Genomic DNA, 16,599 nt, shown 5'->3' on the forward strand with positions numbered 1-16,599 from the left:
AGTGAAGCTTTTTATGTAAAGATTTGATTTACTCTTGTTGTTCAGAGTTTTAAGTTAGGATGAAAATAAGAAAGATAAGAAATTAATAAAGAATATGATAAAAGATTAATGGAGATAAGATTACCAAGATAAGAAATATTAGAGGATAGAAGTTAAGACGAAAGATTAAAGATAAGATAACTTTGTAAAGCCTTCTATGCAAAGATTCGAATTGCTCTCTTTAATCAGAGTTTTCAATTAAAGTAAAATAAGAAATTAATGAAGATCTTACTGCTTGAAGTCTAAGTAGATTTCATTGCATAATCAAAATCTTAGAAATACATTATAAAAAATATCCTATAATAAGCAAAAAATTACATTTATCATTTTTTATGTATAAATAAAAAATAACTTTCAAACAGTTAATCAAGTTTAACAAATTGAGTTTTAAAAACTGGATATTTTATAACATTTATGAATTTACTTTCTATTAGGCCACAAATTTCTAAATGAAAATCCCATTTTTTACCATTATTTAAAGTTCGGTTCTCACGAGAGGAGGATAATGCTTTCAGACTGATATTTTGACACTTCACATCAATTAATGGTCATTTTGTTTTCCAAAAAACCAGGTGGTATTTTGACATTTATCGTTAACATAAAAATATCGTATAACATAAAAATGTCGTATGACATAAAATTTTGACATTTTATCGTTTCACTCATTTAAAGCAATGTCTTAAAATTTGCAAAATAAATGTTCACAAAAATTTGATACCCATATAGCGTTCTTTAATGTTCTTATAATAGAATGAAGAGTATATAGTAGAAAAAAAGTTCTTTCACGTTTGAAAAAAAAATGGAATTCCCAAGAAAATATCCGGTTTTAATCTTATTTAACTCACTACGCCAAATCATAAAAGTTAGAAGAGTGGATAAAGGTAATATGTAACATTCCATGAATGTTTCTGAAGTGAAAGAGGGCTCCAAGTGCAATTGGCAATCTATGGATACGTAACTCTTGGCAGCATACAAAAACGTAGAGAATGCAAACGCTAAGACGCAAAAAGTTTAAATAAGTGCCGGGAATTGATCAATTTCTTAATTAGAAACCAGAGGAAAAGAAATTCAACCAATGGATAGTTTTTATTTCCCCACCACAAAACAGACCAAGGTATAAACTTTAAAGCTAGTTTTAATTAAATTCAGCACGAAATGTAATTTAAATTACTAATTAATATAGACAATTGCTGTAGACTATAATATGAGTGATCACCACGTGATGTGAGAGACGAAAATATGAGTGACCACCACAAGAATTTGAAGCCACTAATTTTATCTGCAGTCGTCAAATTGTAAATAATTTAGTGGTAGCTAACATAATAAAGTTCCACTTAATATACACATGAACTTACTGTCATTCCTTTTATAATATTTCTTTCCACATCAATGGAATGTGAAAAATTAGCTTTAACGACAATTTATCACGTATAGAAAAAGTCAGTTGCAGATTTTTATTGCAGTTATCCTTTCACACCTGGCGGAAATTTTATCAACCTATTTTCGGCATCATGTTCCTTTATTAACACTGTAACGTATATTATTCACTAACTTTATGAAGAAGTCTATAAAATATTAGTTATTCATTTGGAGAAAACACTTTCTGTTGAGAAACTTTCAAAAGACGCTTGTTTTTTTTCTTTTTCTTTCTTCTATAGCCAATAATGCACCCTTTTATTTTTTAAACAAAGCATTATTTTTTCATGTACGAAATTTCTTTTGCATCTTAATGAATGTAATTTAAGTATGAAAATAACACCAATTTTATAAAACTTCTATGATTCGCCTAAAATAGGTTAAAAAGGTAAACAGCGGCATTATTATTAGGTTCGTACAGTATTTTGAAAATTCAAAAAGTGGTGTTAATATTGAATATTCTAATAAAGAAGTTAGTTTTTTTTTATTAGCTTTTACTTTAAAGTTAAAAATTCTATATCACTGATTTCGCAACTAAATATATTTCTTTGGAATATTGTGCATAGTATTCAACACTAACTTATTAAAATTTGTTTTTATTTTCTTAATTTTGCCACCACTTCTTAAATCTTATAAGAATTGTAGGGAACCTTGCACTAAAATTTCATCAATCGTACTAGTATCGTTCACGTTAGTAGGGTGACAATTGTCGCCAAATGTCACTAAAATTATCCACCTGGACGACAAATTTGTAGCATTGAAATATATTTTGGAATTTACAAAATGTAACGAAAATTAGTTTCGTGCATAGAATTCAATGCATCTAGAAACGTCGGGTACAAAAATTATTGCATTTAAATGTTGAAATTTCTAATTCAAATGCTGCGCTGCATTCATGTACTGACAGTATAATTGTTTTACAATAATAAAATATTTACACCATAATATGGAGTTATATCAATATCTCACGGGGTACAGAATTGGAGATTGATCGTTCTCAGGTTCAGGCCAAAACGATCTGTGGATGAATGAATGGAGTATAAACAGGCTGTGACGTGTGTGAGGCTGAAGTAGTATTTTTTTTCCATGGATGGCGCCGCTGAAACACAAGAAGTGCACCCTTTCTCTAAAATCGCTTGGATCCCTTTACACAGGGGTTATTTTGAGCCCAACTCAAAAATCCTGAAGATTTCCTGAGTAGTATTTTAGTGACACATTGAATCAATATGACGCATTTCAAAAAAATTAATGTCTTTATAAATTGAAATCACCAATATTTTTAAAACATACAATTATAAATAAATTATATACAGCATAATTTAAATGAATAGATATGGTATAAGTTTACTTGTGTGTCTAATCACAGTTATTATTCTACCAGAAAAAATATTTACAAATAAAAGAGATGCTTAGTATAAATTTTAGTTCTAATATTTCTAAATAGAATATACAAAATTTTTATACGTAAATGCGATCGATGATTTCTTGAAACTTCTGGACCTTGGATTCCCGGAAACTTCCGGATCGCGGTTAGCGGAAAATCTGGATTTTTTCCGGAGCACAATTATCTCTACCTTGTCGGTATTGGAAATAGTAACAACCTGAAGTTCAGTGGCGGAACCAGCGGAGGGGGGTCAAGACCCCCCTCCCCCCCAAAAAATAAAATAAAAATTTTTTGATAGTTTACAATAGAAGTAAGATATTTTTAAATTTATTTAAGGGGGTATATACACCTACGTAGGTCGGAAAAATCGATTTTTTTTTTCCATCTAATTGTGTTCTTCACTGTTTCAAGAATCATAATCCAAAAGATTTCCGAAATTCGTCATAGTTTCATTGTAAACATTGATAATGTTGATGTGCTCCAACCAGGGCCGGATGAACCTATAGGCACACTAGGCACGTGCCTAGGGCCTACGAAAAACTTGGGAGAAAAAAATTTGTTGACAAAAATAATTTAGCTTTAAAAACAACAAGTGTATTTTGCACAAAATTATGAAGATACAAATAAAAATATAATATTTTTCGGTAATAAATTATTTTGCAGAATCTTATGATCTAATATATTACTTTTTTGCGATTTTTGGATTCAACGAAATCTTGTATTATGCTGTCGAACTCCAAACTACGCAAAATGTCGTATTCAATAGACATAAGTGCAAGCGATGCCAAACGATCTTGATTCATTGTTGAACGCAAATAAATTTTTATCAATTTTAATCTGGAGAAAGATCTTTCTCCTTCTGCATTTGATCCAAGAATCGACAAATATATTCTTAATGCAATGTGAACGTTAGGAAAAGTATTCACAAGTTTATCTTTAATTTGATCCTTCAACATTTCTTGTGCAGATTTATGTTCATACAAATTTGAAAATAGTAAAAATTCATCTACAAAGTTTTCCTCTAAATCGGATGAGTAAATTTTCACCAGATTTTGCGCTTTTAGCTTAATCTCAGAGTTTGACAAATTTTTGTGAACAAGAAATCTGAAATTATTGTACAAAACACTGTAAGCTTTACGCCTTTTAGTCATTTCTGAAATTAATGCATCTAAAATGGCGTAATACGTTCCTGACAAAAACATTTGTCTTGGATTCGAGTTTGAAATTACTTCTTGTTCTTCTGTTTCGTCGAAAAATCTCTTTCGTTTTCGTGTTCTCTTTATTTTATATTCAGTATTCGGCAAAAGAACTTGTGCTTTCGGTTCTAATTCGTCGAACGATTTTTCGGTGTGCATGTTTTGAAAATGTTGTAATAAACTATCGTACAATTTGACTACTGTGCACAATTCTATCCCTGGTTCCTGGAGGGCTAAAGTGATCATATTAACTTGTTTTAATGCATGTTCCCAAATTACGGTCATAAATGCAGTTTCAAAATTACTTAATTGAACAATCAATTTTCTTGTCTCATGTTTAGCATCTTCCTTTTCAATATCACTTTTGCAAAAATCTGTTAATATATCATATAATTTATGATCCTGAAAAATATATATAAGAAACATTGGTCAATTGCTAAAATGACTCAATTTAAAAAACGTGACTAACATTTTATTAAAATAGTATTAAATCATTTTTTTTTCTATTAGTAAACATTTAACCTACCTTGCAAATTTATTTATAAATAATTTCAAAAGATTTACTTTTGACAATGTTAATTTCCTTCACTTAGTTATCATAGTAGTATCATGAAAACTATGAAGCTATTTGTAGTATAAATATTTCTTGTAATTAATCTCACTATCAATTTCACTGTTTTTTTTTTTTTTTTTGCTGGTTTGTTGTTGTATTGTTGACGTGAAGTGTTTACATAGTTATCGATCGAACTAATCATAATGGTATTACCGATATCAACTGCAATATCGGCAGTATGCCGGTATTGCAGATAAAGTTCGATAAACAAATTTGTAAATTAAAATCCATATTAATAAAAATGTAAACAAAAAATATGCAAGAAAATTTTAGCATATATTTTGAAAAGATGGGAGGAGTCGGGGAAGGCCCAAAAACGGCTATGCCTAGGGCCTACGAAAGATATAATCCGGCTCTGGCTCCAACAGGTTTAACCAAAAATTGATTAAATGGACTCGCATTATTAAACATTCATCGAGAAATTGATTTGGATGTTGAAAAAATCATTGACAGATTTGCCAAAGTTTCTAAAAAACGCATTACATTTATTATTTAAAGATTTTGAATACTTGAATTATGTATATATTGTTCATTATGAAAAAAATAAATGAGAAGACTAGCATTAAAAACCCGTTTTTGTTTTTTCAAAAAAAATATTAAAAAAAAAAATTTTTTTTCATAAAAAAAATTTATTGTGGGGGGGGGGACTGAGTCTAACACCCCCCCCAGGAAAAATTTCTGGATCCACCCCTGATGAAGTTATGTAATTGTAAAGTTCGATTCGTTTTTCCAAGTTTGTCAGCCATATTAAGTTTTTCATTACAGGTGCAAACCTTAAGGATTATTTTTGGTTAAGCAAATCATTTGCATTCACCTTAAAATATTCATAGTAAAAAGTTTTATATGAATGTTCTTTCTTTTTAACTAAAGTGGTTGCTTACCCATAGTTAAAATGTAAAGATATGACTATAAATGGGAGCATTTTCCTCATGATCTCAATTTTGAAATTCGGGAGTAAATTTATAAAATGCAATCGGAACTTATTTTATTATTATTTTAAATTTGAATAACAAAATATCATAGAGGCTAACTTCTTTCATTTTTCACAAAATTTTAGTGACCTTAATTTTTACTTACCGGGCAATGTAATTTCTTTTATTAAAGTGCTTTTTCTATATTTATCTTTTTTTCTTTTAATAATAAAATGAAGCTAAAACAATCCATAACCCTTTCGAAATATGGCAAATCCATATTAAGGCATTAAATAAGATCACTGACATATTTTTTTAAAATACAATAGTTTTTAAATTGCATTTTTTAAAATTGGTAGATTAACGTTTTATAATTATATTTCTATGAAAAATATGATTAATTCTACACACATCCAAATCACATTGGCCTATTATAAAAAAAAAGTCGTTAAAGTTAAACTCGTTGAATGCCATGCTAATTTTACATGGCTTGCCCGTCTGGCCAAAATGATTTTCTCAGTATGCGTTGCATTTACTTCTTTAAAACATTTTTGTAAAGATAATAGTAATATAAAAAAATTAAAAGCATTAAAAATTTACTCGAATTATGTGTTCCTAATAATCTTCGTTTCGCCGGTCACCCACGTGGCGCTACGATCAAACTCAGCAGTCACCACCGACCCCCATGGCATTCAACGTGTTAATAAGTGGAGTGCAAATTTTTTCACAATATTTTAAAATGCAGTACAAAAAACATAAAAATAGAATATTTATTGATATTTCCTTAAAGCAGGAACGAAATCTAATCAACTGTGCTCAATACGACAAGAAATTAAAACTAAATTTCGGTACAGATACTTCATAAGATTTTAAGAAAAGAAATATTTTTCTTCATTAATCTATTTTTACTTTAAAAAAAATTATAAACTGATTTATTCCTAACATACATAAATAATCTAACAATAACGAGTAACAAAATTTTAAACTGTTACAGCAGTAGAACTGTATCCAGAAAGTAAGTTTCCCAAATTTTTTAAAAAAAAAAGAACTCACACTTTCATGAACGTATTTATTGGCAACTAGTACAGCAATGTTTCAGCTATTTTTCAACCGAGCCACCACCAGAATTGAGACACTTGTCGTATCCTGGGATCAACTTTTGTATCCCTCTGTTGATGAACTCTGCCATCTGTAAATGGAACCAGCGTGTGATAGAAGTTTACCATTACTGTGAAACATTGCGGAAATTGTGACATGCCATTCAAAACAAAAGTCGTGGAATGCTTACTGCAAGTGTTGCGCTCCTCCATGACAATACATGTCTACATATGGCACCACGCACAGCAGCTGTTTTGACGGAATTTGGTTGTGAGTTGTTTGATCAGCCACCCTACAGCTCTTCTGTAAAAATTTCTTGCACCTCAAGAAATTCCTGTCCTCCAGTGAGCGTTTTGGCATTGATAAAGAGCTGAAGTTGTTTATCACATGCTGGTTCTACGACAGAGGGATACAAAAGTTGATCCCAGGATACGACAAGTGTCTCAATTCTGGTGGTGGCTCTGTTGAAAAATAGCTGAAACATTGCTGTACTAGTTACCAATAAATACGTTCAGGAAAGTGTGAGTTCTTTTTTTTTTTATAGCAAATTAGGGAAACTTACTTTCTGGATGCGCCTCGTAGTAAGCATTTAAATACTTTACCAACCCCTTTACTTTGGAGGTGATAAATCCAAATTTGATGAAAAGAAAGGCATGCTTTTTCAGAAAACTGTCTTTTTGGTCAAAATGAGCATATTTTGCCACGGTTTTTATAGATTTCTCTAAGCACTTTACAGAGTAAAAAACTGCCAAACAGCTAAAAAGTTATAAGAGCGATCTCTTTCTCTTTTTTCTACTACTGACTATACATAAATTAATATACAAGCAAAACAATAATTAAAATTTTTCATTTTATTTATTTAATAATTCATTCAAAAATCATTTAAAAAGTATAAAAGATATGACATATTTACATATGGTGATAAAATAAATTACATAATGTCACATAATAATTACATACAGATTACAAAAACTCACAATAAAAAAATTTATGATTTTTAACCATACATATTTACACTTGTGAAATTTCTAAGGCACATTTTACCCATAGTTTCAGAGAGTTGGAGAATTAAAATGAAAACCTTGATCAGATTTCAATATAAGTTTTTTTTGAGAAAAAATATTTATTTTCATTGTAGATTTTTAAAAAAATTGACGGTTATTTAGCTGAATAGTTTGAATACAAGAACATGAAATTGTACCATATTAAAAAAAAAAATTATATTTATTTTTTCACTACAAAATGAAATGTACACTGTGAAAAGATGTTCATTTCGTTTTGTAGTTCAAAAAATAAACATAAAAAATAGGCACATATGTATTTATTTACAACTTTATACAACTATCACAGTGCAATACATAGACTATAAATAGCCTAAGTAAAGGGAGAAAAAAAATGAAGTCATTTCCATTATGTGTGCACATTTAATTTCTTCATTATATTTCCAAAAGTTTAGATTTAACTTTTAAGAATATGTTAACTAAAAAAAAAACAAAGAGGAATATTAAATAAATATTGACAAGAGTGTGACAGTAGGAGATAAATTATAATAAGAGTAATAAAGTTCTATAATTTGAGATCATATACCTTAAATTAAGGATTACCATCACCATACTGAAATTATGAATTTAACAACCAGGAACATAATACATAAAATAAACAACATAAATGCATAAAATAAATATACAAAAAGAAACCCATAATCGTAAATAAAACCAAATGCTATTCATATTCTACATACTCATTTAAATATTTTCTAAATTACAGAAAATATTGTGGATAGAAAAATATTAATAGTGATGCATAATTTATCCATAAGATGAACAAACAAAACCCCTTTCATTCTACCCATCAGCAGAAAACTTTTTAAGTGTATGATACACTCATAAAAGTCCATTAAAAGTTAGCATTAGCAAAGAAACAGTCAAATTTGCAAAAGCAAAGTCTTAAAAATTGACATACAAATTTATCATTTTTATCTTTTAAAGTAAAAAGTACATATTTCATTGTCTCAAACTGTAAATAAATCTTAAAATGTATTATGCATGAAATACATAACATTATAATGGCAAATATGAAGTCCTTACAAATCAGAGTTAGGTCCTTTACTAATTAAGTTAGTTACTTTGCAAATATAGGCTTAAAAATAAACCATAAATTCTGGTACAGCAAAGTGAAATAAAAATTTAAAAAAATGTATTTACTAAAAACAATACAGCTTTAGTTTCAACTTCATTTAAAAAATTTCGATTAAAATCTGAGAAAAAACTGATTTTTTTTTTTAGTAAAGTCAGATAGGTTAAAAATAAAAAAAATCTAATGTAAACTATTACATTAAATTATAATCAATTATATATATAATTGCTTTTAATAAATTATTACCATTAGTTATAATAAATTATAACTAATGGTGAAAAAGCAAAAAATTAAATTTGAAGTCGAAAAATCTATGAAGTTCATGTTGCATAACATTGAAAAGGATAAAGTTCACTTTTCAAAATTACAAGCTGCAAACAAATATTAGCATCTTCAATGCTACAATGTCCTGATTCACCATTGCGCATAGTAATCCCCAAATATTCCTGAGCTAGATACTCCAATGAGTACCTGTAAGGCAAACCCTTAAAGTGTGGATACAAAATAGATGTATCAATTATGTTTTCATGACACACGTGAAGGCCTTTCAAATCAGAATGCAGTCCGTGGCCAATGAGGATAGTATCACAGCTTAAAAACTTACACGTAAGGTCATACTGAACTTCTGACAATGTTTTAACATTTCCATATGCCAAATCTTCAGGGGTGATGCCACTGAATTGGGTGTTATAATCCAGAATTTCGTAGTTTGGAGTCACAAGAGTGTCGTAAACAACCCCTTTCTTCAACGATACTAAACTCACTCGAGCAACTTCCATGCCTCCTTGAGTAAACACAAATTCGCAATCCATAGCTAAGATGTTGAAATTATCTGTACTCCATTGTTTTGTAACATACCAATCACCAAAAAGTGAAATGTATGAGCTAGTGTGGAAGGCACTAGATACACAACCAGGAGACTTGAAAGGTTTACCACAGCATTTATACGTCCAGGAGTTCTTATCTACTTTAAGAGGATGGTAACGACAATTCCTTGCATAAAACCAATTTTCATTAAGAAGGGAAACAGTCTTCCGACAACGACACTTCTGCTTCTCAATGTTTGCATCTTCGAAATAGTTGTTTCCATTGATGCACAATCTGTTATCTGGCTCTACTATTAAAGGAAAGCCAACCTCAAGAAGTGTTTCACGTCGATGAACGTGTTCCATCATCTTATAATAATAAATATCGGGCCGTCTAGTCATCTTCAATGTTGTGGTCTGTTTCAATTTAGAATACTGGTTAAATGACAGTAGAACACCAACTTTAAGGTCTTATTAAGCTGAAATAAAAATATCTCATAAATATTTTTAATAAGCAATTTGTCATGATATGCAGTACAGACTAAATTTCATGCAAAGCTTTCAGTTACACATCAATAGGGGTAAAAATAGGGAAATTTTGTCTTTTGTTCTAAGGACCAGTAACTAAAAGATAATTACACATCAGCAGGGACAAAAATAAGGAAATTTGGTCACTTGTTCTATATGATTTAAAATTTTTAAAAAAAAGAGTTAATAAATTGAATTTAATTTAAACATTACGACATAAAAGATGGCTAATGCGACACAATCATGAAGAATTGTTTTTTTTCTCAAAACAAACACAAACCTAAACATAAGATCGAAACAATGTACCATTCCTTTCCCATCGATTTTAGCGGTGATGGTCCAAGCGTTATTTTTAAGTTCTGCATATTAGGATTAAAAATAATTAAGTACAGCAGTTCATAATAAACATCAGTTTTAAATTTAAATTGTATAATCAAAAAAATTTAGCTAAACCAAAGTTAGGCAAATTTATATTGTTAACAATTCCTAAATTGAAACTTTCATGCATCTCTCATTTAGAACAATAAAAAATTTGCATAAAAATCACTATAAAAAAATTTATAAAAATAAAATAGAATCAAGCTCAAGATAATTAATGAACATACAAAAGGACCATTAGATAAAAGTAACTAAGCCTTTAAATTAGATCTGAAAATTTAAAAGTTAATTAATGAATATTGTGAATTTTGAGGTACCTTATTAATTTAATCATGTTTTTAAAAAAAAAATAATAAATAAATAAAACGATTCACACATCACAAAAATTAGTAAAAAAAAATCAGATTCCAACTTTATAATTTCCTTGAATATGACATAGTAAAAAATTGAAAAGTTAAAAAATTTTTTTGTTCATCACAAATATTAACAATGCTAGAATATAGCATAACAGACAAAGAATGAGTCATTTTAATTTCGAGTCCCAATTCGGAATTTCATATAGTTATTTTTTTAAATAAATTTATACAACCTTATTCTTAAACCACCATAAATAAGCAAAATTTTCCCGACTTTGCTAACAACATAATATACACCCAACTGGCGAACTTTTATACACCAACGTGCCTTAAAGACAATCTGAGATGAAAAATCAAGTTTTCATTCCTCATATGGAGTCATTTGCTTAACGTTAGGCCTTATATAAATGAGGAGTTAGGAACTATTATCTATATGATAAAAATAGAAAGAATTACAAAAATAATCTAGAAAAGAATAATTACCTACCTGACAGATTCTTTCAGGACTATGAAACTCAATTCCAAATGAATAAGTACCACATTTTCCGAGATAACAGCAAGACCTACATAACTAGTATGCTTCGTATAAGTAGAACAAGTCTCGTCACATATAACTACTTAAGAACTAAAATTAAAATAACAAAGTTATAAATGACATTAATATACTATAACAAATGCATGAATTGCACAGAAAACATTAGCATTTTCTTATTCAAAATTTAAAGGATAAATAAACTGAGATATTACTGAGATATATACTATTCAGAAACTTACATTTACAATTATTAAAATAATTAAAACATAGCTTTAAAAAAAAGGCATGCAAAAATCTGAACAAAATCAAAACAATGGATGCTTTTTCAGCAATTTTTTATAAGTTTAATTAGTTTTTAAAATCAGTAATATATTTAATCATACAGAGCAACATGATTAAGAAACAGTAAACATGGACTAAGCATAGCAGATTATCATGACAATTTCCAAATTCTTTATACCGGACTTTTCAAGTCATCTTCCTAAAAATTAGCAAGGATGGCATTATAAAAATTGTACAAGAAGCCATAAAAAAAAATTTCAATGATTTAAATCAAGATATTAAAGATGGACTTTTAACTTGATTTACCTTTCAGAATATTTTTTTTAAAAAAATCATTTAAGTAAAAAACTGTTAATAATAATTTAGAATAATAATAATTGTTAATACTTTTGTATTAAACAAGATCCAGCCAAAAAAATTTTCAGATGACAAATTTATGCAAGACAGAATTATTAATAATAATGGTTAATAATTCTGTCTTCCTTCCAAAAGGTTTTAAAATTAAGTAACGAAAACAATTATACTTTCTAAAATAATAGATCATTAAAAAAAAATTTAAGCTAGTTTAATAACATTTTTATTCGTACTGACTAATAACAATATTTTTTCTCCAGACAAAACATATTAAAAATGTAATATTATGAAATGCTTTGCACTTAAGTATTTTCTTTTTTGCATGATACATGTAATTTATACCAGATATGATGAAGAAAAAAAACATAAACAATGTAATATAAAATTCCTAAGGGTGGGAATTTCTCATCTTTAGTCTAAAATTTTATTTAGTTTCTATAAATGATACTGAATAAAACTCTTAGAATGTTTGCAAAGTAGAAGTTTCAATGAGACCCCAGCGCATACAGGCGTTAAACACTCATAAGCATAATAATGAAAGATAAAAACTAATTTTAAAGTTTCAACACAAAACACTTTTAAAAGAACTTAAAACAGAAGCGAATCAATTATAATAGGATATTAAAATATTTACTTTTTTTTCCTTCGACGTGGCACTTGTGTATATGACCTGAATAAAATCCTTGGAGTACAGAGTGACTCTAAAAAGTAAAAATACATAATGTGAAATTCTTTCTGCTCATTATTGAATGAAATTGATAATGATAACTACAGTGTTCTCCATAAGCATTCTTAGAACTTCCCACTTTGTCTACCTTTTGATCCTTGTTCATCCTCAATAAGCCACCATCTCTTAAAAACACCGCCTTATTTTATTTTTTCGGGAAAAGGCTTTCTTAACTATCTGTTTTAATGAAAAGTTAATTTCTGATTTATTTAATTACTGATAATTATTTAACTAACTTCTAATTTCATTCCTTAATTTTAGTAAGATTTTTCTTACTTCATCTAGTTATAAAATTAAAATTCATACAATATTCAACACTGAGATATTCTTATCCTTTATTTGGGAGGAAGTATATTGATATATTTTTTTATGATTTAAAATTTTTCTATCATTTTAAAATAAATACCTTTTACTTAAAAATACACCTTTAAGTGACCATTATAAGTCTAAAATATAAAAAAAAAATGCTTTAAGTTCTCCTACAATTCTTCTTTTTGTATATATATATTCACTTTTCTTGAAGAAAATGTATTCTCAGAGATTGTCTTTAATTACTTTTCAAAAGCTTCTGTTATTTTGATAATGAGTGAGAATTACTGTGTGATAATGATAACTATAGAAAATAAAATTGAAACTATAATGCATGCATGCAATTTTATATTAACTTCTAAAATATCCCTACTTTCACAATAAGTTTATCTAAGGTTTAACCATGATTGTCAAGGTTTTAAACTTCATTGTAAAAAAAATTTCAAACTATCTGCAAACGACAAAATGCTCTTGAAAAGTATATATACATATATATATATATATATATAAATTAAAGTTTTAACAATAATGGCATGTATGATCAGTACTTTTTTTAACATTTAATAAAAATTTAATTCTAGAATTATAACATATAATCAGAGAATAAAAAAAAACTGAATATTTACAGCAGATGAGTTTCGACAGTGAAATAATAGTCAAAACAAAAAATTTTTGATCTAAATGATTAGTTAAAAGGAATCAATGAAAAATGCACAATCTTTACTATTCCAGCCAGATACTTTACAACACTAACAAAAGAAAACGTGCTTCCTCCTCTAAGTAAAAAAGTCTTATTTTTGAAGGAATGTGGCACTTCTCAGAAATTGCATTGCATTTAAAAATTATACCCTTAATACAATTATTATACAGCAATCGAACATTTGTTAGATAAATTTTATTTTTATAAACCTAGTTTACACTGAAACAAATTTACATAACGTCAATCTTTAACTGTAAAGAGCCCCTTTGAACTTGCATAGAAGTTTATAATTCGTACATTCATTTGAAAAATTAACTTATTCTTAACTATGTACACAGTTAAATTCAGGTTACTTTTAACATAAAATTATTGTTAACAAAAACTCTAAAATCTAATAATCTGTAATTAGTCTAATTTTTTAAAAAATTATATCATGTATCATTGTATAGATTCAATGTACATTTAATTTAATATTAATAAGAAAATTTTATTTAATAAGAAAAGAGATGAATTTTTTATCTTGAGACTGAGGGGGGGGGGATTTCATCATAATTAAAATATATTAGTATTAATTAAAATTTGTTGTCTATTGGTAGATAGATATTGGTACTAAAAATTTGTCCTTTTCAATGAGAGGAAACTCTTTTTAGGATAATATTATAACTAAAAATTAATTTTCAATTTTAGAACTCTTGAGCGCATGGTCATCCTTTAGTACGATTTGAAATTATCACGATAAAAATTATTTCTGACACGCAGACATTGCCAATACTCGATCATTTTTGATGAAATATATAAACATCTATAGCATTTTGTCAATAATATCATATTTAGAAAATATAAAAATAACTTTCATTAATCTACAAAAATGTTTACATCATAGAATAGAAAGAAATGACTCAGAATAAAAGAAAAGTTTGTAAAATACAAAAAATGAATACTTACGATATTTAGTAAACAGTTTAAAAATATCATGGATTGATTTCTTGAAATACATCTAAAATCTTCTAAAAATTAAAACTGAGCAACGACGGCTTGCCTTACACCACGATGAGACGAATAACATTCACTTATCGGGCTAAAAGATAACACGTGCTTGCGGTATTATCTTGTGCTGTAAGATGATAACTTGTGTTCACTTCAATTTCAAAGAAACCAAGTTTTGCGCTTTATCCTAACTTACTTTTAGGGAAACTCAACCTGGTGAAGGAACTTGTTAAGGGATTATTCACACTGCATACTCAAAATTCGGGTAAGCGAATTAAAAGAAGGAAATGAGTGTCTGATTGGTAAATATGGATAAATAAAGTAAAGTACTGATGGCGCTAGGTATTAAAAGTCATCAAGAAACCTACGCTTAAACTTAAAAAAGGGCACCATCAAATATTATTATATTGCAGCGTTTACATTATAACACAATCTTTCAATTTAAATTTCAACGATAGAAACAACATATGAATTTGGAAGACTCCGCAAGCATGCTATGCTCTGCAAGTTGCAACCCTAAAAAATAACTAATTTTTTTACACAAATATAGCCAAATACGGGACAACACTCAAAATATACCATACACTTTATTTACATTGAAATATTAATTTTCTTCAATTCTGCGGATCAAGCACTCTTGCTCAGGAATCTTTCGGGGATAAATCTAAATAGAATATAAAGGGAAAACATAATCGATGTATAAGAGAATATAAAAAGGAAATATAAAGCAATATATTTTTAAATCTGCATGATAACAGCTAATGCATTTTAAATTTCATTAAAAAAATACAAATTCTCAAATGATTAATAAATGAATTCGAAAAAATTTATGAATCTGCGATAGCACGTAAATTGAAGCATTTCGTTCTATGTGTAATTTCTAAACAGTCGCATACGCGTCTGGATCAATTGTGTGTTCACAATGTGAATGGTCAATTACAAAACGGGGTAATAAAAGGCGTTAATAATTGTGATTTTGTGATTACTAAATAAAATGAAAGCAAAAAAATTTATAATTGAAATCCATATATATTAATATGAAATTTGTCACATTTAAACAAATCGCTATCGCAACACTCGAATACGTATTCTGAGGAGAACACTGCCCCTCTTCTCTCACCTCTTCTTCTCAATTGTGTAAGAATGCACTACGATATTTTCCTCTTTCTTAATATTTTTCCTATTTAACTGTCAACAATATTTCTGTAAATTTCCACTACGATTTCTTTTAGAACTATGTTCAATGTGGTTTTCAATTCTAAATAGTTTTCCAACTTTTTAATGTATTTAAAAATCAAGAACAAAACAATCGTACATCCTCCACACATTAACAGTGAAAGCAAGCAAAGTTTTGCCGTAGGTAGAAAACTCTGCTTTACGCCACCTGTAGCCCATTTCTATAGCCAATTGAAATTTAATTCACATCAGAAATGATAAACCTAGTTTACAGCCTGCTGGTCAAAAATGATGCAAAAAATGGATACATTAATTTTGTTGTTGTTGTTGTTAATTTACGTCGCACTAGAGCTGCACAATGGGCTATTGGCGACGGTCTGAGAAACATCCCGGAGGTTGATCCGAAGACATGCCATCACAATTTTGATCCTCTGCAGAGGGGATGGCAGCTCCGCTTCTGTAGCCTAACGACCTGCACACGAAGTCGAGCTCTTTACGGTAGTACAGTTTAACGACGATCAATACCGCACACCCTCGGTCCCTACGCAAACTGATCCAAGTGCTCACCCACCCGTACATTGACCGCAGCCAGTGATGCTTGACTTCGGTGATCTGCTGGGAACCGTGTCTTAACGATCAGTCCACATATACAATCGGGACAAATTATT

General features: G+C 28.7%; 1 protein-coding gene across 2 annotated transcripts; it reads right to left on the bottom strand.

The window, feature by feature from the left end:
- Nucleotides 1-7,493: 7,493 nt before the first annotated feature.
- On the bottom strand, nucleotides 7,494-14,918 carry LOC107456868 (exonuclease GOR). Of its 2 annotated transcripts, none has more exons than XM_016074837.5 (4): nucleotides 14,714-14,918; nucleotides 12,667-12,733; nucleotides 11,349-11,486; nucleotides 7,494-10,078 (listed from the first exon to the last, which is right to left on the bottom strand). In XM_016074837.5, the coding sequence occupies exon 4, from the start codon at nucleotides 9,999-10,001 to the stop codon at nucleotides 9,114-9,116; it is 888 nt and encodes a 295-aa protein (XP_015930323.1). In that variant the 5' UTR covers nucleotides 10,002-10,078; nucleotides 11,349-11,486; nucleotides 12,667-12,733; nucleotides 14,714-14,918; the 3' UTR covers nucleotides 7,494-9,113. The 2 variants fall into 2 exon arrangements, with proteins under 2 accessions (XP_015930323.1, XP_042900179.1); XM_043044245.3 differs by having other exon boundaries at nucleotides 11,345-11,486.
- Nucleotides 14,919-16,599: the final 1,681 nt, after the last annotated feature.

The sequence above is a fragment of the Parasteatoda tepidariorum genome, chromosome 4, assembly GCF_982258835.1.
Source record: "Parasteatoda tepidariorum strain Cologne lab strain chromosome 4, Ptep-v5.0, whole genome shotgun sequence".
NCBI lineage: Eukaryota > Metazoa > Arthropoda > Arachnida > Araneae > Theridiidae > Parasteatoda > Parasteatoda tepidariorum.